The sequence below is a fragment of the Drosophila bipectinata genome, chromosome 4, assembly GCF_030179905.1.
Source record: "Drosophila bipectinata strain 14024-0381.07 chromosome 4, DbipHiC1v2, whole genome shotgun sequence".
In the NCBI taxonomy this organism is placed as follows: domain Eukaryota; kingdom Metazoa; phylum Arthropoda; class Insecta; order Diptera; family Drosophilidae; genus Drosophila; species Drosophila bipectinata.
The window spans coordinates 7,962,619-7,990,096 of record NC_091740.1 but is presented as its reverse complement, the minus strand read 5'-3'; the positions used below and the strand labels follow the sequence as shown (position 1 = coordinate 7,990,096).

Here is a 27,478-nt window from a genome sequence, read left to right as displayed (position 1 = left end):
GAACTCTCTTAATAAAAAAAAAAGCCACAAAACTGCACAAACTAAACAAAATCGCAGACATGGAAAGACTGGTTACGGAAGAAAGGAGTGATCTACAGCAACGACCTCAGATATTTTGATGTAGATAACATCCTTCAAGAGCTTAAACCCCAAAAAGTCACAGAAGTAAAAAAAGTAATGAAGAAACAAACTACAAGCAACAACACCAACACCAATACCACCGACTCACTAACAGAAACTGGCCTAATAATTCTAACATTTGAATCCCACAAATTTCCCGAAATACTTCGTATTGGAAACACACCACTGAAGGCTTACACTGCCAGAAAGATAAAAAATGCCTCAACTGCGAGAACGATCCGGAAATCGACTCCCAACACAGCCCGCTCGACCGTAAATGTCCAACATTCCTTAAGCAACAGGAATTTACAAATATAAAAACTACCGAGAAGGTCGACCCCAAAACTGCTTTGAGGATATACTTCGAGCGACATGGATACCAAACTAGAGCCACGTATGCAACAGCACCACAACAGCACCACAACACAGGACCAAACAAAACCCCAATCTTTAAATGCCATCACACCAATAGAAAAAACTACACATAAAAATCACACACAAAACACCATAACCAAATCAACATCCCACGGAACCTCAACTAAAGCACCAAAATCACCCAAAGAACACCTCCAAAATCACACTCAACAGAAAGAGCAAGACGACATCGAGACCATGGATACCGACATTACAGACACCACACAAAAATAACCTTACGCATCACAAATTACAAAGAACTTAACATTAAAAATATTCTCCAAAGATAAGTCAAACTCTCTCTCCACTAACTTCAAACCGTCCAACCCAAAAACTAAACCCTCAACCAAAAACAAACACACCAATAACAGCGAACGCGAATCTATCTAAAATCCACCAACCTTATCCTAACCTAACCCGTTCTTCACCGCAAAAATGTCCCTTAATATAGTGCAATGAATTATAAAAGGTTATTCTAAAATTTATAACCAACTTCTAATATTGATAAAGAACTACTCCCCACACATCATAGCTCTCCAAGAATCACACATACAATACACCTATAACATACCTACCCCCGTAAACTACATCCTACTTACTAACATAGCCACGAACAGATTTGGCGGCGTAGCACTACTAGTACATAAATCGATCGAACATTCAATAATCAACACCACAAACGATCTCGAAACACTAGAAACACTTGTAAAATCCCAGAAAAACCTACACATATAGACAGTTTACAGACATCTCTCCGACCAAAACTATCACAAAACAAACACTAGAAAATACATTGAAAAAAGAAAATACATACATACATACATTTAATGGTTGGTAATTTTTAATTGGTAATTTAATAATTTTGTTTAATGGAGACTTTAATGGTTGGCACCCAGCCTGGCGGTTCCCTACCTCTAACCCAACTTATACAAAAATTTATCGATACATCCCAACTTATCCTCTTAAATGACAAATCACTAACATATTTTTGAACACACAACACATACACACACATTGACTATTCCCTTTGCTCGGGATCACTAGCTCCACACACCAAGTGGAAAATACTCAATGACCTTCATCGGAGCGACCACTTCCCAATAATCATCTCCCTTTTTCCATAAAACAAGGTAAACAAATTCAACAAACCCTTTTTTAAACCCTTTCTGAAAATGTAAACAAAGAGGCTGCCCCAATCAACAGAATCATTTTGCAAAGCGCGAACAGCTCTATACCGCAAACCTCACCGAATTCTAAACCATACAAGGTTCCCTGGTAGAATAAATACTTAGCTCATTTACAAAAAGAAAAACAATTAGCTTGGAACACCCTTAATCGCAACATAAACCTTCAAAACATAACAGATTACAGACGCAAGAATGCCAAATATAGATTTGAAATAAAAGAAAGTAAAAATGAAACATCAAACTCCTTTACATCCACCATAGATCCGTCAACACCCTTATCAAAAATATGGCACAATATAAGACGCTTTTGCGGACTTAACCCAGTCAATCAAATCCATGCAATACAAAATCCCGAAAATAACACCCCTACAACTTCTACCAACGACATTGCTAATATATTTTCAAGGGACTTCTCAGAGCTTTTAAACGATCGGAACTTCTCAGAGGAGTTCACCTACCACAAAAAATAGAATAAAAGACCTTTTTAACAAAATACTAGACAGTCACATACGCCAAGCCTATAAAACAAGCCTCGTCATACCGATCCTAAAGCCAATAACTGAAAAAACAAAAATAAATTCATACAGACCCATATCCCTTAACTGCTGTCTTGCAAAAACTCTCGACAAGATATTGCCAAAAGACCGTGGTGGTGTAAACGTGAATAAAGTGCTTAATCAAAACCAATTTGGCTTAAAAAAATGAAAATCGACTTCGGACAGTCTACTCTATGTGGACTACCTCATAATGAAGTCAAAGAAGCACACATCACTCATCTCTTTTGACTTCTCAAGAGCCTTCGATCGAGTAGGTTTTCACACCATTACAGACCAACTCCAGGATTGGCAAATAGGCCCTAAAATAATAAATTATATAAAAAATTTTTTGCTCAACAGAAAAATAATTGTCCGTGTGGGACCCCAAATATCCAATTGTCATCCCCTACATAACGGTATCCCCCAAGGATCACCTATATCAGTTAAACTATTCTTAATAGCGTACAATAAACCTTCAAATACTATAGCTTTACACAAAAACATTAAATTTAGCGCATACGCCGACGATTTCTTCCTCATAATAAACTGTCAAGAAAACAAAAATAAAAACCTCAACTTAGACTACATTTTAAATAATACAAACACCTGGTGGTCATATTCCGGAGCATCCCTTTCCCTAGCAAAGTGCAAGCACCTACACATTTTCAAAAAACGCAACTGCACTTGTACAATAACCTGCAATCACATACAACATACCGTCACCTCGATCAAAATCCTTGGATTAACAATTAACAATAAATACAAATGGAACACACACATAAACTCACTAATACCCTCACTCGACCAAAAACTTAATATAATAAAATGCCTATCAATCCATAAATTTAATTGCAATACCCACACACTCCTTCACGTCGCTAAAGCAACAGTCATCGCTAAGCTGGAATACGGTTTCTTCCTTTACGGACACTCACCGAAAAGCACCTCAAACAAATTAAAGATCCCGTTCAATGCTGCATTCCGACTGGCCCTTGGAGCCTACCGAACAACCCCCATATCTAACTTAATCAACGAATCCAATATTATCACAATAGAGCAAAAACGAGACCTAAAAACAGCCAAACTTAGCAAAAACTTTATTTTTTCCAGAGACACACCCATACACAAATTTGTTAAGCAACAAAAAATCTGAAAAAACCTAACCACCATAGCCCGAACCATACAACTCTGCTTCTCATTATACTTACCATACCAACCACAAAAACTACAAAATTTCAATCCACCTTGGGAGATACCCAATCTCATAGATACAACGTTCAGAATCCATAAAAAACAAACAACATCCCCTGACACATATCGAAAAATATACGAACATACCAAAGACAGACACAAATCCTACAAGTTTATATTCACAAAAATCAAAAATAAAAGATCAAAAATAAATTCCACAATAACTTACCCAGTCACAACAGAAAACCACATTATAAAATATGGTATGCTCCCCCATACTCTTCAGTACTCTCCGCCGAAATAATAGCCATCCAAGAAGCAATTGATCAATTGTGGATGTTAGCCGACCAAACCAGTAGCGAGTCAGCAGCGAAAATCCCTCTCATTTTCTCCCCAAACATAAATTGAACAGACATAAACAAGCATTTAAGGTCAGAATTCTCAACAAGACAGGAACAAACCTTTGAACAATGCAGCCAATAGTATAAATCCATAAACAAAGACAACACGAACAACGACAAATATTTTAACCCAAAATCGAGCAGGCTCGACCAAATAAAAATAGAACTCCTTAGACTAGGCCACACAAAACTTACCCACGAACACTACCTCAACCAGAACCAAACATCCCCATGCCTCTGTTGCCAAGGAGATAACACCATATCCCACCTACTCAACTCATGCCCATCACTCCACCAAATAAAACACTCTATCTTTAAAAACACAAACCCTCTTAACCTACTCAATGAACTAAACACAGATAACCTTCAAAAAATAATATCTTTTCTAAAAGAATCAAATTTGTTCCACAAAAATATGAAATCCATCCCAACACCAAAATCAGAAAATTGTAACTAAAGTGTCAGTCGGGAAACGGGGGAAGGCCGAGGAGCCACGCGCCATTTGCATCAAGGTACAGGCCAATCCGAAGAATTAGTGTTAAGCATATTAATCAAGTATTAGTAAATATAAATAGGCAGAGTCCAACTGTAGAAAGGTCTGATAGGAATCCAATTGGAGTGTGAGGTTCGGATTACAAGGAGGGTAAGCCGCGGTGTTTCCAAGAAGACCGATTAACTCCGAGAATCGAGCGTGCCCGGCGAAGGAACTGGCAGCAGAGGATATGTGCGACGATTCGAGCCGCGGTGAGCTGCGATATCAGGCCATTTCGAATCGTGGAGTTGGAGGGAAACAGTATCGAAGGCCTGTTAGATAGTGGTGCGACCGTCAGTCTCCTCGGTGAAGGATGCCTGGGGTTAATAGAGAGATTGGAATTGAGACGGGAAAAGACGCGAGCATCATGCAGTCCGCGGGCGGTGCAAAAAACCAGGTGCTTGGCAAGGTGAATCCGGAGATAAAATTCCAAGGGAAAACTCAGCGCATTCCGATCCTGCTTTGCCCCTCCTTGAAGCAGAAACTGTAGACTGGGCGTAGACTTTCGGAGGAAGTTCCACATCGCGCCCGAGCTAGGGGGCGAGTCGTTGGAGAACGTGGAAACCGAGTTCCACAGCAAAGGGTAACCAGTAGAGCCTCACACCCTAACTAACGTGCAACAGGAACGTCTGGATAAGGTAAAGGAAACCTTCTTTACATATGAGCATCAGGGATTCGGACTCACCACAATGAAACAGCACACCATACTGTTGGTAGAGGGGGGATCGCCAGTCAAGGAAAGGTTTTTTCCAGTGTCCCCAGTCAAGCAATAAGTCTTGTTCGCTGAAGTGGACGAAATGTTGAGACTCGGAGTCATCGATCTGAGTGAGATTCCTCGGAGCCCGGAGAACAGGCTGTGTTTGGACGCACGGAAGCTAAATGCTTTGACGGTGATGGATGCCTACCCGTTGCAAAATATAGAGTCCATCCTCAGCCGGGTCGATGACACGATTTTCATCAGCAGCATGGACCTGAAACATGCGTTTTGGCAAGAGGAACTGGATAAAAAGAGTCGTCCGTATACGGCTTTCACTATAACTGGTAGGCCGCTGTGTCAGTTCCGGAGAATGCCTTTTGGATTATGCAATGCAACGCAAAGACTGTGCAGGTTGATGGATAGAGTCATCCCACGGAGACTCAGAGACCGAGGGTTTGTATACCTGGATGACCTGTTAATGATCTCGAAGACCTTTGAGGAGCATTGTGAGTTGCTAGCAGAAGTAGGAAGATGCTTACGGAGGGCGAATTTGGGTTGCAGAAGTCAAAGTTCTGCTTTAAATACTTGCGGTATTTAGGGTATGTTCTAAGAGATGGCGCTCTGAAGACTGATCCACAGAAAATCGCCGCCATTAAAGAAATTGAGGCCCCGAAAAACGTCCGACAGCTGCGCACTTTTTTTGGCACAGCGAGTTGGTACAGAAGGTTTATAAAAAAAATGTTCCGAGATATCGCTCCCTAAACAGATTGCATGGAAAAAGGAAAAGGGCTACAGTGGACACCTGAAGCGGAGTTAGCTTTCCAGAGGCAAGTATTGACCTGTGCGCCAGTTTTAACCCACTCAGACTTCCGGAAACACTTCTGGATTCAGTGTGATGCCAGTCATATAGGTATCGGCGCGGTGTTGTTCCAGAAGGACGAAAATAAAGTGGAACGACCGATCGCTTTCTCTTCGGCAAAGCTGAATTACAATGTGACCGAGAAGGAGTATCATATTTCCAGAGGCTGAGGAAATCGATTCCCAGACTTACGGGTGGAAGAAGTCTTACTCTTTAAGAAGACTCGTTTTTGCTGGGAGGACAGCGAGGAGTTCGACTGGAAATTGTGGATCCCTGAAGAACTAACGAGTATTAGTACTACAATTAGTGCAGCAAGCGCATGAAGGGGAGATGGCGCTTCATGGGGGGATCCGGAAGACATTAGCGAGGCTACAGCGAATGTATTATTGGCCGAACATGGTGGTACAGGTGAAAGAATAGGTAACTTCATGCATCAGCTGTAAAGAAGGAGGACAGGCAACAGGAGGAAGACACGTGAGAAAAATTCAATTCGAATTTTTCAAGAATTTTCTTCGGAGCTCTGATGTAAGTACGAGGAAAACAAAAATGAAATCGAAGCCATGAGATCATAACGATTGTTAAATCATAATTGTAGTTTTTCAGTACATTTCGAAGAAATAAGATTTGGAGCTCATCATCCTACTGAAGGGTGAATGAATCCTACTGTTATTTATTTATTTTTTTAATTAAACCATTATCTGTATTTGTCCCAAGATGCCTAGGTTAGGTGTTAGGTTAATACATGTTAAATATTTAAGAGTGATAGAAAAGATAAAAGATAAAAAAAAGAATAAATATTAATTCCAATTAGCAAACAAAATGAATTGTGAGTAAAAACGCAGGCTCCATGTTTTGGACCAAGGAAGGGAAGCCTTCTCTGGGCCCAATACCGTGGTGTTCTCTCGTCAGCTGTCTTTTTTTTTTTTGTGAATTGATAAATGGTGTAACGTAGTCATTTTTACTTCCCTGTAGTTCTAAGCGCTAGTTCGTTGCTAGTGAAATAAGCACTTACCAGCAGACCACCACTACTTACAAAGTGGCGTCTAGCCATGCGTTTTTCAATTTCCGTTTTTGTATGAAATGTCCGCTAATAGGGTCAATCGCCACCGCCTCGATAACCCACGAACTTGTGAAATAGTGCAACATATTAGGGTCTTTAAAGAAACTACTTACATTAGACCCCATGGAACGGCCGGTAAAATAAGTGCTTACATGGGACCCCATGGAACGGCTGGTAAAATAAGTGCTTACATCGGACCCCATTGATGGGTCGGTAAAATAAGTGCTTACGTCGGACCCCATGGAAAGGTTGGTGAGGGGCCTGCCATTATAAATTAAAAAACATGTACAATTGCAATTACAGTTTTTATTTAATTTAAATTTTTCTTTATTCTACGGGTTTTGTTCTTTCATTACTTTTAGGCAGCTCGAGTTTTTCAAATACCATATTTCAAGTGGAACTGGATAAAAAGAGTCGTCCGTATACGGCTTTCACTATAACTGGTAGGCCGCTGTGTCAGTTCCGGAGGATGCCTTTTGGATTATGCAATGCAACGCAAAGACTGTGCAGGTTGATGGATAGAGTCATCCCACGGAGACTCAGAGACCGAGGGTTTGTATACCTGGATGACCTGTTAATGATCTCGAAGACCTTTGAGGAGCATTGTGAGTTGCTAGCAGAAGTAGGAAGATGCTTACGGAGGGCGAATTTGGGTTGCAGAAGTCAAAGTTCTGCTTTAAATACTTGCGGTATTTAAGGTATGTTCTAAGAGATGGCGCTCTGAAGACTGATCCACAGAAAATTGCCGCCATTGAAGAAATTGAGGCCCCGAAAAACGTCCGACAGCTGCGCACTTTTTTTTGGCACAGCGAGTTGGTACAGAAGGTTTATAAAAAAAATGTTCCGAGATATCGCTCCCTAAACAGATTGCATGGAAAAAGGAAAAGGGCTACAGTAGACACCTGAAGCGGAGTTAGCTTTCCAGAGGCAAGTATTGACCTGTGCGCCTGTTTTAACCCACTCAGACTTCCGGAAACACTTCTGGATTCAGTGTGATGCCAGTCATATAGGTATCGGCGCGGTGTTGTTCCAGAAGGACGAAAATAAAGTGGAACGACCGATCGCTTTCTCTTCGGCAAAGCTGAATTACAATGTGACCGAGAAGGAGTATCATATTTCCAGAGGCTGAGGAAATCGATTCCCAGACTTACGGGTGGAAGTAGTCTTACTCTTTAAGAAGACTCGTTTTTGCTGGGAGGACAGCGAGGAGTTCGACTGGAAATTGTGGATCCCTGAAGAACTAACGAGTATTAGTACTACAATTAGTGCAGCAAGCGCATGAAGGGGAGAAGGCGCTTCATGGGGGGATCCGGAAGACATTAACGAGGCTACAGCGAATGTATTATTGGCCGAACATTGTGGTACAGGTGAAAGAATAGGTAACTTCATGCATCAGCTGTTAAGAAAATAAGCACACTACGCAATTACAAGACTACGCAATTATATTTGGATTTCCTCGGAAAATACCCCGATCCTGGCGCGGCAACACCATGCTGTTTGTAGTAATAGACGACTTTACAAAGTTTGTCTAGCTTAAAGGTAAGCCCAAAGCAACATCGGTGGCGGCGGCCGGATTCCTTAGAGAACATGTTTCACGCAATTCGGAGTGCCTGATATTATACACACAGACAATGGCAGGCAATTTGTTTCTAAGGGATTTGAGGATATGATGCGGCTGTACGGGATATTACACATGAAAACGGGCAGATACTCACCGCAAGCAAATACTTCCGAGCGCGTCAACCTGTCGGTACTCCCGGCCATTATAATGATTATTGGCGAGGATCATGGGATGAGCGATTACCGGAGGTACACGCGGCACTGAGGGCAGCGTCACATTGCTCAAAATACAGGGGTGTCCCCGTATTTCGCAATGTTCGGGCAGTATATGTTTTCGAACCGTGGAGATTACCAGCTGGCCCGAAAGCTAATGGCGTTAAACGAGTCGGAGATTCAGCAGCTACGAAGGTCGGAGCAACAACAAGTCCAGGTTCCGGGATGAAGGAAAGAATTCACCAGGCATACCAAGAGGTGGCGCGGAGGTAAAACTTAAAAGCCAGGGAAGTCTTCTTACCGGGGCAAGAAGTGTATAAGCGGAACTTCGTACTCAGCAACCTATGGTTAGTGGTCAGTATATAAACAACCCATTTCAAACAACGAAAAAGGACGCACAAATTTCTTGTGACAGGCCCCAGCAGGCCCCAAATATAACAGGCAACAGGAGGAGAACACGTGGGAAAAATTCAATTCGAATTTTTCAAGAATTTTCTTCGGAGCTCTGATGTAAGTACGAGGAAAACAAAAATGAAATCGAAGCCATGAGATCATAACGATTATTAAATCGTAATTGTAGTTTTTCAGTACATTTCGAAGAAATAAGATTTGGAGCTCATCATCCTACTGAAGGATGAATGAATCCTACTGTTATTTATTTATTTTTTTAATTAAACCATTATCTGTATTCGTATAAGTTTTGATAGATCGAAGTGGATAATGATTATTAAATAATTATCTTTTAAAATACTCACCGATCATAACGCCAAAGAAATTGTCTTCTTTTCTTAGGGCCGCTTTCCCCTACATACAAAGAGCTCTCGGTTAGCGGTGTTTATATTCGAATTACCCTCAATAAGATCATCTACAGTTTGAATGGGAAAGTGGCATGCAAACTTCTGCCTCTGTCCATGGTCCTTAGTCATCCCCTTAATGGAGGCTGTTTGCTCCGAAGAAGCTTCTACAAGGATCTCTATTTTTTTTCCATGACTTTTTGTTCAGCTGAATTTAAATATATAAATATAGTATAATATAATAATGAATATAAAAATATAAAAATCATTAATCATTCAAACATACTCATACCTTTGATAGTCCTTACTTCATCCACAACTTTTTCGAGAGCCTCTTTTGTTTCGACTGCAAATAAAAAACAAATTCAAATTGGGCGAATTTAAAAAATAACTCGAGAGGAACTAACTTGTTCGGTGAGATTCCGAAATAATCTTCTCAAGGAGCTCAATAGTCTCTCCACTTTTGCACGATTTCTTATTTAAACAAGAAAGGAAAGCTAAATTCGGGCGAAGCCGAAGTGTATATACCCTTGCAGTTAAAACCAGATATATATCGCAAACATCGGATATAGTTGGCCACTCCTTATGGGAAAATGAATATATAATCTTATTTATTACAATACAAAATCTAAAAAAAGTCCCAAACATCTATCTTCAAACATACCACATACGCGAGTGCTGTGGTATATTTGGAGTCGAATTCATAATTTGTCAAAATTCTATTCCAAGCATAGCTCAGCTCTGCATCTTCCCCGGCTTATCTATATTTCTGCATTTCTCTTTTGCACTCTTTCAAAGCTCCCGCTTCGGCTTCTTGTTTGGCACAGTGGTTCAAGGTATTGTGTTTTTTAACTTTTTAAATATTAACTTTTTTTTTATTAAATAAAAAATAAAAATAAATAAATAAAATGGAATTTAAACTGGTCTGTGCCATTAAGTCTTGTAACAAGACAATTTCCACATCCCAGCCTAGCATCCATTGCTGGTTATGTGAAAACGTCGTGCACGCCAAGTGTGCCGGTTTCACTGCATCAGTTTCGGATGCCATTTCCCGTAGGTCTGGGATACATTATTGTTGTGAAAATTGTCGTGCTGTGCAAGGCGAAATGAGGTCGTTCATGAGACAGACCAAAAATGGATTTAAAGAGCTGATCACTGGTTTTCGTAAAATCAATGAACAGCTCTGTGCGCTGGACACTCAGTTTAGTGGCCTTCAGCTGCTAAATGAGTCCCCTAAGCGTAAGAAATCCGCTGTTTCTGATCCGCCTCAGCCTGCTCAGCCGACATTAATGCAGCCGCTTATATCTCTGGCCACCCCAAGGGCTAGAACTGAGAAAAATTCGTCCGAATTTCTCAGGGATAAAGAGCAATTGTCCGATATGTCCGCCATGGCATCCCCTCAAGTGATGCCACAGGTCCTAGGGAACGAAACCCCCATTAGAGTCACCCAAAAGGGTATTCCACAGTCCGGACCACCGGCACCGACTGATGCTGCAGTTTTCGTACCTGCGACACCAAAACCCTTACAGGTTTCCAAAAACCCTAAACCCCAGATTCCTCCATCGAAACATATATTTGTTTCTCGGCTTGCCCCTGATACTTCAGAGATTGATATCTCGGCTTATATCAAAGCCAAAACAAAAGCCGATATAAAGGTGGAGGACATAACTAAATTTAAATATAATTATACACGGCGCACGTCTTCTTTCAAGATTCGTGTGCCCGCGCTGATGTTCAAGACGATTTGTTCTCCCAGTTTTTGGCCAGAGAATCTTTTCGTCCAAGAACATCAGCCTAGTTCCGTGAAGAAAAAAGCCAGTGGGAGTGAGACTTCCCAATATCGGAACCACTGACCAACCCTCCACCCGCTCTTTGGCTACTAACCCAAAAAACTAGTTTCCTCACTAACTCTTACCTATCAGAAGTTTCCAAGTAAGTACACCACTTTTAGACGGGATCGATCTCAGCGAAGAGGAGGTGGAGTCCTCATTTCGGTAGACTCTACTCTTGCTTCTGAAGAGGTGAAATCCCAGGAGTTTGGTGACATAGAATTTATTTGCGTTAAAATCACTATGTCCGTTAAAGCTTTATACATTATATGTTCATATATACCTCCTATGTCTGAACCGCCTACATATTGGCAGCATTTGTCCGCCATTCGATACGTCTCTAATCTTATGACGGATCGTGACGAACTCGTAGCGGTGGGCGACTTTCCAGACTTATATCCCAGAATTAAAGTGGTCCAACGTCGATAACTCACCATCTTTGTCACTTATAACTTACCATGACTTCACCGCGGGCATGTTTGACATGTCCCTAGGTCAGATCAATCATGTTAGAAATTCGCTAGGTCGGCTCTTAGACTTATGTTTTGTATCTGATCCTGATGGTACTGCTCTCTCCAGAGCTTTTCCCCTTTCAACCCCAGAGGATCCATATCACCCAACGCTGGAGGTCGCAATCGAAACCACTCCTGGTATCGATCAGATGTCTTCGAGCGTGGTAAATAAGATTCGCTGTTTCCGTAAAGCTGATTTTCAGAAACTTAATACCCTTATCGATACATTTGACTGGTCTGATATTCTGGCGTGCACTGATCTTAATGTCACTTTAGAAAAATTTTATTTTACTTTAAATAAATTTTTTGACTCATGTGTGCCTTGGAAATATCCGTCCGCTTCAACAAATCCTCCTTGGTTTACAAGGTGCCTCGCTAACTTAAAAAATAAAAAAAATAAGCTTTTACTTAAATATAAAAAAACCTGCAGTAGTGTTGATTTCTCAAGATACCTACTAGCTCGGTCGAATTTTACCGTGCATAACGCTGAATGTTATAGGAATTATATTGAACGCTGCCGGATTCAATTTACTCAGGATCCAAAGCAGTTTTATAATTTTGTAAACACTAAGCGTAAACACGTATCTTTTTCACCTCTGCTTACGTTTGAAAATTCCTCTGCGACTTCGGATCAGGCCATTGCCGATCTATTCGCAGAATTTTTTCAAACAACTTATTCTCTTAAAAGGGGAAAAAGTCCGAGGCTGCCAACTACAGAGGCATCTCTAAGTTTTCGGCAATTCCAAAGTTATAGTCGGCAATTCAAAAATTAATTACCCCTCATTTGCAACACCTTTGCTCTTCGATCATCACTCCTTGTCAGCATGGCTTTATTAAGCGTCGCTCCACCACCACAAACTTATTGGAGTTGACATCCTTTGTCATAGATGGCTTTTGTAAGGGATATCAAACCGATGTAATTTACACAGACTTCAGCAAAGCATTTGATTCAGTTAATCACTCACTCTTGTTGAGTAAACTGAATATGCTGGGTTTTCCTAAAGACCTCTTAACGTGGATCTCCAGCTACCTAGATGGAAGGACACAAAGAGTCTTATTTAAAAACATACAGTCCCGTCTGGTCCGTGCTACATCTGGCGTCCCTCAAGGAAGTCATCTTGGCCCGCTATTATTCACGCTTTTTATCAATGACTTGCCCCCTGCTTTAACGAACTCTCTAGTTCTTATGTATGCAGACGATGTAAAGCTTTGTCTTCAGTACAAATCCATCTCTGCCCAATGCAGTCTTCAGTCTGACCTTGATAACTTTCAAAAATGGTGTTTAGCTAATGATCTAATACTTAATGGATCAAAATGCAAACATATGTCTTTTTATCGTTCTTGCCCTCTGCAAGCTACTTATTCTATTAATGGGATTGCCTTAGAAAAATTAACTCAGGTTAATGATCTCGGCGTCTTATTAGACATTAAACTCAAATTTGCCGACCATATTTCCTTAATGGTTAATAAGGCTAAAGGTGTCCTTGGTTTTATTAAAAGGTGGTCAAAAAAATGTTTTGACCCCTATATAACCAAAACACTATTTATTTCCTTGGTCCGTCCTATACTGCAGTACGGTTCATGTGTCTGGAGTCCCCAATACGGAGTACATAAGGACCGCATAGAATCCGTACAAAAGAACTTTTTAATATTTGCACTTAGAGGTCTATACTGGGATGCAAATCTTCAGCTTCCATCCTACAGTAGCAGACTTTTACTTATAAACTTACCTAGCTTAACAAATCATAGGACAATGCTCGGTGTAGTTTTTCTGCATAACCTTATTAACGGGGATGTAGATAGCCAGCATTTACTAACACGCTTAAATTTTAACATTCCTAATAGAAGGACTCGAAACTTTAGTCCTCTGTTCCTTAGCCGTTGTAGTTCGACATATGCACTGCATGACCCTTTTAGGGTATTATGTTTGAACTACAATGGTCTCTACTCTATTACATCTCTTTCCTGTCCCTCTAATTTAAAATATAGAATTTTAAATTTCCTTACTAACTCCTCTTAGCTTAACAAATTTCAAATAGCTTAATTCAAATTAAGCTTAACCAAAAACCATTTCCGATCGTTCAGTTATATGGCAGCTATAAGATATAGTCGGCCAATCGTTATGAAATTCGATAGGTCGGATAAACTGACCAAAAATATAATCTGTACCAAGTTCCAGCTTTCTATCTTAAAAAACACGAAAGTTGGGTCATTTCCGATCGTTCAGTTATATGGCAGCTATAGGATATAGTCGGCCGATCCTTACGAAATTTAGCATGTCGTATTATTTTGCCAAAAATATGTGAAATGTGAAATTTGAACTCTCTAACTCTAAAAACACCGAAGTTATACCATTTCCGATCAATCAGTTATATGGCAGCTATAGGATATAGTCGGCCGATCCGGGCCGTTCCGACTTATATACTGCGTGCAAAGGAAAGAAGGGTGTGTGCAAAGTTTCAAGACGATAGCTTTAAAACTGAGAGACTAGTTCGCGTAGAAACAGACAGATGGACAGACGGACATGCTCATATCAACTCAGGAGGTGATCCTGATCAAGAATATATATACTTTATAGGGTCGGAGATGTCTCCTTCACTGCGTTGCACACTTTTGGACAAAATTATAATATCCTCTGCAAGGGTATAAAAACAATAGTTTTAATTCACAATTTACTACAGATGTCTTAAATATTTTTTTAAACTTACCAGTGTTAAGAAACTCCAATCGCTGAATTTTTCTTGCTGGACTGTCCGACATCGTCCCGCCTCTTTATTCTTGAAGCTTTTATATAATATATATGATATAATTTAGGGTTGAACAGATAAAAGTACGACAATATCCTCAATCATCAATATGGCGAAGTAAAGGAATTTAAATCATATCCTTCAGCACGTGCATGTATTAACACGGTTACTTTAAATAGTTGACTATCGCATCTATCTTCATTATCGTTTATTTCCCATCCACATCATCAAGCCTCAAGTCATATTAATATAAATAATTTGTTCGCATTGTCATAACAAGTATCTTCAAATTTTTAATGTTACACATAAGCGTTGGCGTTTACCCGTCTTCACGGGACGGCCAAGGAATTCTTCCCCCTCTACTGAGCTGGGAAGTAACTTCATTTACAAACAAGAAAGGAAAGCTAACTTCGGGCGGAGCCGAAGTTTATATACCCTTGCAGCTAAAACCGGATATATATCGCAAACATCGGATATAGTTAGCCGATCTGAAATTTGGTAGGTTGGATCAACTGACCAAAAATATAATCTGTACCAAGTTCCAGCTTTCTATCTTCAAAAACACGAAAGTTGGGTCATTTCCGATCGTTCAGTTATATGGCAGCTATAGGATATAGTCGGCCGATCCTTATAAAATTTGGCATGTCGTATTATTTTGCCAAAAATAGCTCTCATGTCAAATTTGAACTCTCTAACTCTAAAAACACCAAAGTTATACCATTTACGATCAATCAGTTATATGGCAGCTATAGGATATAGTCGGCCGATCCCGGCCATTCCGACTTATATACTGCGTGCAAAGGAAAGAAGGGTGTGTGCAAAGTTTCAAGACGATAGCTTTAAAACTGAGAGACTAGTTCGCGTAGAAACAGACAGACGGACAGACGGACATGCTCATATCAACTCAGGAGGTGATCCTGATCAAGAATATATATACTTTATAGGGTCGGAGATGTCTCCTTCACTGCGTTGCACACTTTTGGACAAAATTATAATACCCTCTGCAAGGGTATAAAAATCATATCCTTTAAATATGGTATTGCGGCTGCTTTACAAATCAACTGGTTTAATTCAAAAATTGCTTCAGAAGATAAGGGCTCCGCATCTTCTACGTAAATACCCAAGTCATAGGCTCTGTATAAAAATTCCGCACATTCTTCCTCTTAATGTATCTTCGATGCAACAATAATTGTTTGGTTCCTTCTGGATTAATGTGCTTCCTTTAAATATTGTTACATTTTTTCTTTTTTCGGTCTCTAATCTCTCTTGTTTAGGTAAATTCTGTTCTTCTTCAATTCTCTAAAATGTTTGTTGGATTTCTGACAAAATTTTTCAAATGTTGCAAATAATTTTCAAAAGCATAAGCAGAGCCTTTAACTGGATCGCCAACCTGTTTCACCGTTTCTTTTACATGTAGTAAGCTGTGTATGTTATATGAGACACTATTTTCTCCAAATACAATTGGAAAATTTGAAACAAATAGGTTCAACATTCGCTGACAGGTTTACAAATAAATTGTTCGCTGATATGGGCAGCAAAGCCTTCTATACGCACAATGCAATAACAAAAACACATAATATTGGTCATCAGGTAATTCATTTTTGAGTACAAATATTCCCGTATACAGTAAAATAATTCAGTTGGTTTCCAGTTGTATAGTTCACTTAAGGGTCTTGGCTTTCTTGCGAATTCTTTAGGCATCTTTTTACGTATGTCAACTAATTTTTGGGATATTTTAGATTTCTTGTCGTTCGTCATCAATCGAACATGACTCCTAAGTCAAATAAATGCATGTAGTCAGTGGAATTTGGGAAACCATTTTTACATTCACGGTTTCAAAGGGTGTCACTTTTGTCAAATATTGTTTTAAGGATTTAGTCTCATGTGCCGGCCTACTTTTTAGAGGTTATTTCAAAAAATTTTTTTTGTAACAAAAAATAATGCCATCGTTTCAATTTTCAAATATGTTTTTATAAGCATCATAAACTATTTGAAAATATTTTGTTTAATTTATTCTTGTGTAGTTTAATACACTTTATAGCATGCCAAAGTATGCATATAAAAAAAAAAAGATAGGTCCCTGGCGCAGGTGATTTCGACTGCTAGAGTCATCCGAAACAAAAAATTAGAATAGATTATTGTTTTGTAAGCTAATGGCTCTGTCCCGTACTAGAATGAAATATTTTCATCAATAAACAACAAAATGGCGAACTCACAAAACAAAAAATTAAAAAAAATTAAAAAAATTTATCTTAAATTAATGATAAAAAAAAAACTAATCATTAAAAATAAATGATTCTAGTACGGGACAGAGGTGTTACTTTTTAGAACAACATATCCAAATTTCAGCTAGATCGGTACCATAGAATTTTGTGAATCACCTGCGCCGCACACAAAAATGTCGTTTCGAGAAAAACGCGTTTAAAGTTTAGACGCTACCGAGAAACTCATACTTTTCGGTGTAGGCGCGCTCTCGATTATGGGCTGTATCTCTGTCATTATTTGATATTTTTATTTGAAACTTTAACAGTACATTCATAATAAACAACACTATCAAAATATAAAAAAATTGATTTGTTCAACCTCATACATGAGACTACATCCTTAAGTGATGATCGGAATATTTCCTACTTTTGAAGTCCTCGTCGGTTATTAAGTCTTTACTCTTTGTTGTGTATGTTAAAACACTATTTATTTTTTTTCCGACTTGTATGCATTTTAAACATCCATGCGAAGATGTATGTTCGGGAGTCCCACTGATGTAAGCTAACTGGGGCATCACAAACAATAGCCCTTAATTTTAATTGGATATTTCTATCGTCTGTGTCAATTCCATTTTGAAGAAGATCTTTTAGCTCACAAGTAACTTGGCTTTAAAATTCGACCAGACTATTGCGCTTCGATTTTTCCAAAAATATTCAAACAGGGACAACAGGAGAATTTTTAATATTTGCCACTTTTATCAAAATTGGTCATAGTTGTGAATTTGAACTTTAGAATAGAGGATTTCCATCAATGTTTATGTCAATAGTTATGTCGTCAGGAAAATTATTTAAATTCAAAGCTTAGAAATCTGAGTTTTAATGCCAATGTGCAAATAACGGCCACCACTCATTTGCATTATTTCAGCTTTTTTAGGCGCACTGTATTTGTAAAATGGTCCGACATCTAAACTATTAGTTCATTGTCAATATTGTCTTCATAAATTATTTCCTCCAAAAAATAAGTTCACGGTCATTATTTTCATAATTTAAATTTAATAATTTCCAATAATTATTATTTATAATTATAATTAATTATTTATAATAAATGATAATTAATAATTAATAATTTTCTAATAATTTCCACTTCTTCGTTGGGCACATTTTTGTTCTCCACTGTGGAACTTAACTTTTCTTTATATTTTTTTTTTTGCTGCAGCTTTAGCCTTCTTTTATGTCGTTCACTATACATAATTTTAACTGCTTGTCGTACTTTTATTTTTTATTTAATATTGACACATTAGTACACATTTAATACAAACATATATTATTTTTTAGGTCACACACCTAATAATCAGTTGATCCGCTTTGCTCTTCTCAACGCAAATGCTTGCAAAAATTTCGTCAGCCAGTAAACACAGCTGCGTTTAAACGAAAGAGTAGCACAAAATAAAACAAACTGTTCTTTCTGGACAATTGTTTTTGTAAGCAGTGCACCGAAGACGGGTAAACAAACAGCGATGTAAAGCATTATCGAAGTTTTGTCTTTAATCTTGTGTGTGCTCTCTCCACAAAATAAAAAAAACAAAAGCGATGCTTGCCGTTATTTTGTACTTATGCTTACTATAGCTTACGATCGATTACTATAGGGTTAATCTAGTAAGTACCCATGTAGTGATCGACGAGGTAAGCACTTACCCAGGGCCAATCGCAAACTCGAGTCGACTAGGTGGTTCGACGTTCGTTTACTATAGGGTCACTTTAGTGAGTACCCATGTAGTGATCGACGAGGTAAGCACTTACCTATACACACTATCAACACCTCCAGTTCTGCAGGGTTGTGCTTGTTTGAATCTATTTATTTATTTTTTTTTTTGAATAAATTGAATTAGTTTATTTTTTTTGTGAGATTGTCTTTCGGGTTTTTCCGGGTGTTCCCATCCCTGCAGATGTTAACGCGTGCTAGCCGGCGAGGTGAAAAATCGCAATAGAAAAATGGGCAGACACTTACATAATTACACAATATTAGAAGCAGAACTAAAATATGGTTCTTACTCGGGCTATTCATTCGTCTTCGGGACCCAAAAGTTAAAATGTATAGGGAAATAAAAGCCTGAAAACTATTGTTTAGCTTTAGCTTTTTTACAGTAAGTACTGAGGAATTACAATATATCTGAGGAATAGGATAAATTATATGTATACTTTTTTTACTGATAAATTTAAATTTTTAATAGTGTGCAACACAAACGTCTAGGAAGTTATCTAAGATATCGTCACCACGATTGTACTGAATGCTAGCATGCAGACAATGGAATCGTTCATCAAATTCATCTAAGTTTTCGGAATTGTAACTAATTGTTTCATTTTCACAGCTTGATATTTCTGCTTGAATACTCCCGTATCGATTAATAATTGAGCTGGAAGAAAGTACAGGTGCAATGTCGTCATCGTCAACACTAATAAGCGGAAATTCTGGGGTTGGAATCTATTAAAAAAACTAAAAATATTCTTTGTCATTGTTTTTGGGATTTCAATATCTTACCAGTTGGTTACTGTCTGAAACATGACAACTTAAATTGTTTAAGGATTGGCGCGCATCAAGAATTTTTGCAGATCCTAAAGGGACCGAACCCAATTTATAATCCTTTTGAGAAATTTGTTTCTTAGAAAGAACATTTAAAGAGTTAATTTCTAATCGACCTTTGTTTAATAATGGGTTTTGATTGATTGGAATTTCACCTAACCCAACTTTTGCCAAAGTTAGTGAGGGAATTGAATCAATTGATACTGAACTTTGCTCAGTAAGCACAGACTGCTTAGGGGAACTTTCATTATATTCCCCCATACATGACCCGTGTTTTTTTTTTAATTCTTTATGCATTATTTCAAAGTCGTCCTTCTGAAAATACCCGGTCTTGCTGTCCAAGCTACTATTTAGCTTATGCTTATTGCACAGTTTTCTTTTACGAATCCGCTTTTTGTCACATTTTTTTGGGTCAATTCCCAATTCCCAGTAGCCACCTTTTCCTTTGTCCTCTCTTTTTCGGTTACGAAAACAGTGATGAAGTGATAAATTATGCCTAATAGAGTTCTAAAAAAAATTGTATAATAATAAAGATTCATTTATATTAGTTTAAAACTTACATTCCACCTTTTTCGAACGCGAAAATAAGCGAACTTTGACTCAATCCAAGCACACAATTGTTGTAATGTAACACGTCCTGTCTTCAACATTGCCATTCCAATTATATTTGAATAATTAAAAGGTGGTTTTTCAGTAACATCAGATTCGTATTTACTAGCTTGTTTTTCATATTCTGCTAAGTCACTAAAAACAAAAAAACAATTTAGAAACCAGAAAGGACAACTATAGTCGAGTTTCCCGACTTTATAATACCCGTTTCTCATCTTCCACTTATTCCTAAACAAATATAAAAGCATGCTGATTTTTTTTGGGTAGTAAGCCTAAAATGTTACAAAAAAATATAAAAATGAAATGAATGAAGTGTGAATTTTAGCGAAATAATAGTATTTGGCGAAAAGTTATTTGAAAATTCAATAACAATAACTCGTGTAAAGTTGAGGCTCTCGTCTCGTCTGTTTTTGTTATTCTTCACATTTTCTTTCACTTCTTTGTACATTATCATAAATAGTGAACGCGATTTAAGGGGTCATATACAGTTGTACCGCGCAAAATGATACAATTTTATCGATTTTTTTTGACACCATAGATGCTATAAAAAAAGGAGTTTTCAAAAAAATGGAAAATTCTTTGTTTACGGGCTAGCTATTATCATAATAAATAAGTGGTCAATTTGGTGTTGATCCGATCAATAGTTATTTAGTAATCGTGTCCACCGCAAAGGTAATTTCGAAAAAACAAGATTCTGAGATAATCGCGTTTAAAGTTTCAAGTTTGTTCACTTTTGATGTGCAGGTAGTGCGCTATAAATAGCTACAACTTCGGTTGTACTGCTCCGAATTTTTGTGGGAGTATTCTCAACATTATAGACTTAAAGAATAAGCAAAAAAAAAAGCTTTAAAATTCTTGAAGTAATTTTTGTTGAAAACCGTAGAGTGAGATAAATGATTCATTATTAATTTATAATAGGAAGTGTTTTACTAAGTAATGTAGCAAATAGCCTTTTATAAGAGAATTCCGATATTTGATGGGCGAACATTTTTTGAATTCCGATTCGGACTTGAACATTTTATAAATTCAATAGGATGCCCATTTCAGACCGTAGGCGAACATTTTGTGAATTCGCTGGGAGTCCGATTTCGTACTACTGACGAATTTACTCTAGGTTCACATGTAATCCGAAAAAGAATTCACGTTAGATGTTCGCTTTTGAAGAGCTCTGCTGCATCAAACTGAGCGACATGTGATTCGTTTGAAACCCGTTCTTGGAACAAAAAGAGATTTTTTCTTCGCTTTAAGTTCATTGTAGCTTCACTTATGGATCCGATGGCGAATGATAGGTTGGCTGGTGAAGCGCAGAGGCCCCTTCTTCATTTTTGCGTCCATTTTCGTTGTATGAAAGTAGTCCATACAAGTGTTGTAGTGGTTCTATGTAACAGAAATTTTTATAGAGGGCGCCATTGTTGAACTAAAACTCTGTAAAGACCATCATTTCGACACACTCTAAAGCAAATCAGCTTTTAGTCTTTTAAAATGATTAAAGATTGCATTTTACCAAGCAAAATAAGAATCTTTTGGATTGAAGTCCAAAAAGAGTTTTACGTAGTTGTCGCCGCTTGGCCAATCACGGGGAATGGCTTTAAATAAACACTTGACAATAGTTGGGGTTCGGTTCGTTCGCTTTATTCTGAAAGAATTACAATAGCTACTTAGAACTTACATTTACACCTACTTAGGCTAACATAACGCAGTTTCTCTTTCCTCTCCTTGTGATGGTGCAAATCGGTCTAATTGATCCGCCAAATTATTGTTGAATAACTTAAACTAAAAATACCAGATTTCATATAATACTGACTTAGACTATCGGCGCTATATTTGAACGGCGACTGACTATCGATAGAGCTAATCTTTCCGCGACATCCGCACCCCCGTGAAGAAGCCGCGTCCGGGACAGTTAGCTTCGAAGCAGGACGCATTGTCGTTTTGGCTCGATCGTTAGTCCGCACTGCCGCTCGACGAGGTACTCCATCTCTCCCGGAGAAGACCTCTTCGACGACGCCTCGTTTCCACTCCCTTCGTGGTATGGCTGGATCATAGATGAACACCAAGTCTCCTCAATGAATGGGCTCGACGTGCTTGTACCATCTCACCCTGCGCACAAGAGTCGGCAGGTACTCATGCACCCATCGCATCCAGAACCGATCCCGCATCATCCTCGCTATGCGCCACTGCTTCCTGGTAGCGCATCTCACGGGCTCCTGTCCGTCATGCTTGGGAAGATCTGGGACATCGGGTGCTCCCTTCAGCAAATCGATGGGTGTCAGTGGAGCCTCCTTATTCACCGTCACTGGTAGATGATTACGCGGACGAGAGTTTACTATGCTCTCAGATTCAATCAGCCGATTCTCCAGTACGTGCTCCTTGGGCGCGAGTTCTTTCATCGTGTGCGCCAACACCTTCTTCACACACTGCACCATCCTTTCCCAGGCGCCAACCTCAGCTGGTTTCACCAGGCAATTGAAGATTCATTCAACTCCTTTAGACGACAACTCGCCTGGATCTGTACAGGCTCGAACACTTCGCTGAACCTCTTGGCCTCGCGGTTGGCTACAACGAAGTTCTTTCCATTGTCACTCCTAATCCTGATGACGGGTCCACGTCGGCTCATGAAGTTCCTTATAGCGATTATGCAGGAATCGGTGGACAAATCGTGAGCCATCTCCAAGTGGATAGCTCTTGTGGTCAGACACGTAAACAGTGCCACCCACCTCTTCTCCGTGCGACGTCCAATCGTCACAAATAGCGGTCCAAAATAGTCCAACCCGGTGAACTTAAAGGGCTATCCGTTGGCCTCCAGCCGGTCCTCTGACAGGGGACCCATCTCGGTCTTAGTTGATCGTGCTCTTCGCAGCTTATGAACGTTGCAATTGCTCTCCACCCTCCGTAGCTGCCTCCATAAGTTCGGAATCCAGAACTTCTGCATGATCGCTCCGATAATTGCCTCCGTGTTTTGGTGGCACATCCTCTCGTGGTAATGCTGCACGATCATCTCCGCCAATGCCTCCTCGTGAGACAGTATGATCGGCCAACTTGCGCTGTATGGCACACACGTCGCGTCGTCGATCCTTCCGCTGGCTCGCATTACTCCGTCCTCGTCGAAGTATGGGGACAGTCAGCTGCCTTTGGCGGCTTTTCCTTGGTTGTCCTCAGCAAACGCTTCTCGCTGCGATTGCCGTACCAGTGCGCGCTCAATTTCAGCGCACTCCATCGACGTCAGTTCGAGATCCTCTCCACCGTATCGTAGTCCACGGCACCGTCGAATGAATCTGAGCACCTATGCGGTGCTCCTCACCAGTCGATTGTTGTTGGAGAATCTCTGCAAGGATATGAAGTTTACCAGAACCAAGGCCATTTCATTTCCTCTTCGTCGCTCTCGGAGGAATCGATCTTGGCCAGCTCTCCTCTGGTCCTCGTAGAAATGGTGGACCGCTTAGCTATCGCGAACCGATGCTCAGGTCCACGGCCTTCCGTGGTCTCAACGCCTCATCTGCCACGTTTTCTGCAGACGAAATTCATCCCCACTGGGACGCCACACCGTGCTCCTACTTGACGGTGTCCATCAGTCTCGTGCCCAATACTGCTGCTTGAAGTTCCATTCGCGGGATCGACATAGTCCTCATCGGAGCGCATTTCGTTTTGGAGCTTATGAAATGCGCCCGCACGTCTCCGTTCTCCTAAGTGGCCCGCCAATAGGCCGCTGCTGCGAATGCCGACTGACTGGAGTCCACGAAGATATGTAGCTGTAGCATTCTCACGCGTCCACCGCTGAAGTATTAGCGTGGACATCGGAACTCATCGATTTTGCTCATTCCTTGCCGCTAGTCTTCAAAGACAGCGGCCAAATTATGGGGTAGCAGCTCGTCCCAGTTGACTCCTCTTCGCTAAATCTCTCTCATTAACAATTTGGCAGTCACCATGTAGCAGCTCAGAAATCCAATCGGGTCAAACGTGGACATGACAAGGCATAGGAACTCCCTCTTGGTAGGTACGGGTTCTCCTGTCATCACGCTTTTCGAGACTCGATTATACTTGACGCCGAACTTGAAATCATCTATAGCCGGTTGCCAGTACATTCTAAGAACCTTCTCCTCAGCTTCGGTCCATTTAAAGCTAGCGATGGGTTCAAGAGGGTTTAACGCTCTGACCACACTTTCCGAACTAGAAGTGAATCGACACAAGTCAAAACCTGCATCAGCATAAATCTCTCTCACCCGTGTTGAGATGGCGAGGGCTTCTTCTTCACTGCTGAAGCTGTTGACGTAGTCGTCCACGTAGTGGTATTCCTTAATATCCGTGCTGCTGTATTGCGAGGCATTCAGGGTCTTTACGTAGTCCGCCGAACATGGTGAGCAAGCTTCTCCGAACGTCATCACTTGCATCTCTTATACGTCCGGCCCCGTTGGCCATGTTGTAGCTCTCCGGCAGTCTCACCTTGTCGTCTCTCCATAGCAGCCCGGTCTCGTAACGTCGTCCTACTCGCCTAGTCGTCTCCTCCAGGATACTCAGGTCCCGTGCGTCGCCGCCATCTGCGACTGACGGCGCCAGCGCTACTTCGCTAGCTGCGACTGGCTGTGCCGGCTTTACTCCGAAATTTTCGATTTCGAAATAGTCGCTCATCATCTTCTCCAGAAGTTTATCTTGACGCACTGCTAGGAGGCACGAACTCTGGAGCGGTGAGCTCGCCTTTCCGTTCACCGGTCCATACACCACCCATCCAAGTGCGGTGGCTGCTGCAAATGGTCCTCCAGATCCATAGCTTCTTGTTTTGAGTGGGGTTCCAAGATGCGCATGATCCAGCCCAATTAGGATCCTTGGCGTCGCATTGTTGTACGGCTTCACAGGTAGATGCGCATTCGCCTTCACTGCCTTTACATCCTCCCGACTCAGGCTCTGCATCGGAAGGTTCAAGTTGGCTACTCCGTACACGTTCTTCAGCCCATGGCGCTTTGGCTTGCCCGCTTCACTGATCTGCAGGTTGACCACTTTCGTGTGCTCTTTGGCAGATTTCCCACCAAACCACTGCACGTTCAGTTGGCGACTCTCACCTTTCAGGTTCTGGCTGCGGATGAGTTCGTCGTCGATGAGCGTGACAGACGATCCTTTATCCAGCAGTGCGTAGGTGTCGATCTGCGTATTCTCCCCGTACAACGTCCCGGGTAGAATCCGGAATAGTAGGTGGCATCCAATCGACTTAACGCAGCTCAGGTTTTGATGCGGCAGTTCCTGGCGGTCACACGTCGATCGCCTTTCATCCTGCTTACGCCCGCGTCTATAACTGCGGCTGACGTAGGACGGCTCCTTTCGTTGGAATCCACTGGTCATGGCATTCCTCTCCTGCTTCCTCCATCTGCGACTGGCGTCCGTCTGGGATGTCCAGGTGACTCGTGGAGGAGGTAGTGATGCCTTATTTGGCATCCATGGACGTTGCATCCGCGGCTTTTCCTGCCGAACCGGGACATGTGTCCAGGCTCCAGACACGAGAAGCATAGCCTCAGCTTCCTCGCGGACTCGATCCGCGTCGTTGTAGGTGCGCTGTTAAACTCCTTGCAGTCCCTGATCTGGTGTTGTCCCTCGCATATAGGGCAACATATGGGGTGGTGGGCTTACCGCTCCTCCTCGCGAGCACTATTTGCGTGCAGGATCCTTCGCTTCGGTTGCTCCTTGGCTCCAGCGTCCGTGACAGTGCACACCAGTCTTGCGAATTCGTGAAGCCATTCGCTCAGGTGCACGAATATTGGCCATTCCTCTAGCTGACCCTCGAAAACGGGAACGTCAGGCAGTCTACGTGGCGTCCACCCAAGTTTGCTCGCCGTCGCCACTCCATTTGATAGGGGCGATGGTGCAGATACCTCCAAATTGTGTGTCGGCTCCCGTGGCGGATGAACATCAACAAGTTCAGGCTGCGCCGTGGCGGTCACACAAAATGGCTGAGAATAGCCCACTGTTGTTGTTGGTGCGTATGAAAAAAGTAGTCCATACAAGTGTTGTAGTGGTTCTATGCAACAGAAATTTTTATAGAGGGCGCCATTGTTGAACTAAAACTCTGTAAAGACCATCATTTCGACACACTCTAAAGCAAATCAGCTTTTAGTCTTTTAAAATGATTAAAGATTGCATTTTACCAAGCAAAATAAGAATCTTTTGGATTGAAGTCCAAAAAGAGTTTTACGTAGTTGTCGCCGCTTGGCCAATCACGGGGAATGGCTTGACAATAGTTGGAGTTCGGTTCGTTCGCTTTATTCTGAAAGAATTACAATAGCTACTTAGAACTTACATTTACACCTACTTAGGCTAACATAACGCAGTTTCTCTTTCCTCTCCTTGTGATGGTGCAAATCGGTCTAATTGATCCGCCAAATTATTGTTTTTCTTTTTACCCGATTTCAGTGAGACCGAATAACTTAAACTAAAAATACCAGATTTCATATAATACTGACTTAGACTATCGGCGCTATATTTGAACGGCGACTGACTATCGATAGAGCTAATCTTTCCGCGACATCCGCACCCCCGTGAAGAAGCCGCGTCCGGGACAGTTAGCTTCGAAGCAGGACGCATTGTCGTTTTGGCTCGATCGTTAGTCCGCACTGCCGCTCGACGAGGTACTCCATCTCTCCCGAAGAAGACCTCTTCGACGACGCCTCGTTTCCACTCCCTTCGTGGTATGGCTGGATCATAGATGAACACCAAGTCTCCTCAATGAATGGGCTCGACGTGCTTGTACCATCTCACCCTGCGCACAAGAGTCGGCAGGTACTCATGCACCCATCGCATCCAGAACCGATCCCGCATCATCCTCGCTATGCGCCACTGCTTCCTGGTAGCGCATCTCACGGGCTCCTGTCCGTCATGCTTGGGAAGATCTGGGACATCGGGTGCTCCCTTCAGCAAATCGATGGGTGTCAGTGGAGCCTCCTTATTCACCGTCACTGGTAGATGATTACGCGGACGAGAGTTTACTATGCTCTCAGATTCAATCAGCCGATTCTCCAGTACGTGCTCCTTGGGCGCGAGTTCTTTCATCGTGTGCGCCAACACCTTCTTCACACACTGCACCATCCTTTCCCAGGCGCCAACCTCAGCTGGTTTCACCAGGCAATTGAAGATTCATTCAACTCCTTTAGACGACAACTCGCCTGGATCTGTACAGGCTCGAACACTTCGCTGAACCTCTTGGCCTCGCGGTTGGCTACAACGAAGTTCTTTCCATTGTCACTCCTAATCCTGATGACGGGTCCACGTCGGCTCATGAAGTTCCTTATAGCGATTATGCAGGAATCGGTGGACAAATCGTGAGCCATCTCCAAGTGTATAGCTCTTGTGGTCAGACACGTAAACAGTGCCACCCACCTCTTCTCCGTACGACGTCCAATCGTCACAAATAGCGGTCCAAAATAGTCCAACCCGGTGAACTTAAAGGGCT

The 27,478-nt window shown here is 41.1% G+C and overlaps 1 protein-coding gene across 2 annotated transcripts in view; it reads right to left on the bottom strand.

Moving 5' to 3' along the window:
• Positions 1-18,075: 18,075 nt before the first annotated feature.
• The window catches only part of LOC108132214 (uncharacterized), a 75,773-nt gene continuing 66,370 nt past the window's right edge, over positions 18,076-27,478 (bottom strand). For both annotated transcript variants that reach the window (XM_043213631.2, XM_043213632.2), the window contains exons 3-5: positions 19,998-20,181; positions 19,396-19,944; positions 18,076-19,338 (exon numbers count right to left, since the gene is read on the bottom strand). In XM_043213631.2, the coding sequence (XP_043069566.1) occupies positions 19,081-19,338; positions 19,396-19,944; positions 19,998-20,181 (991 nt within the window). In that variant the 3' untranslated portion in view covers positions 18,076-19,080. The remainder of the gene's footprint in view (positions 19,339-19,395; positions 19,945-19,997; positions 20,182-27,478) is intronic.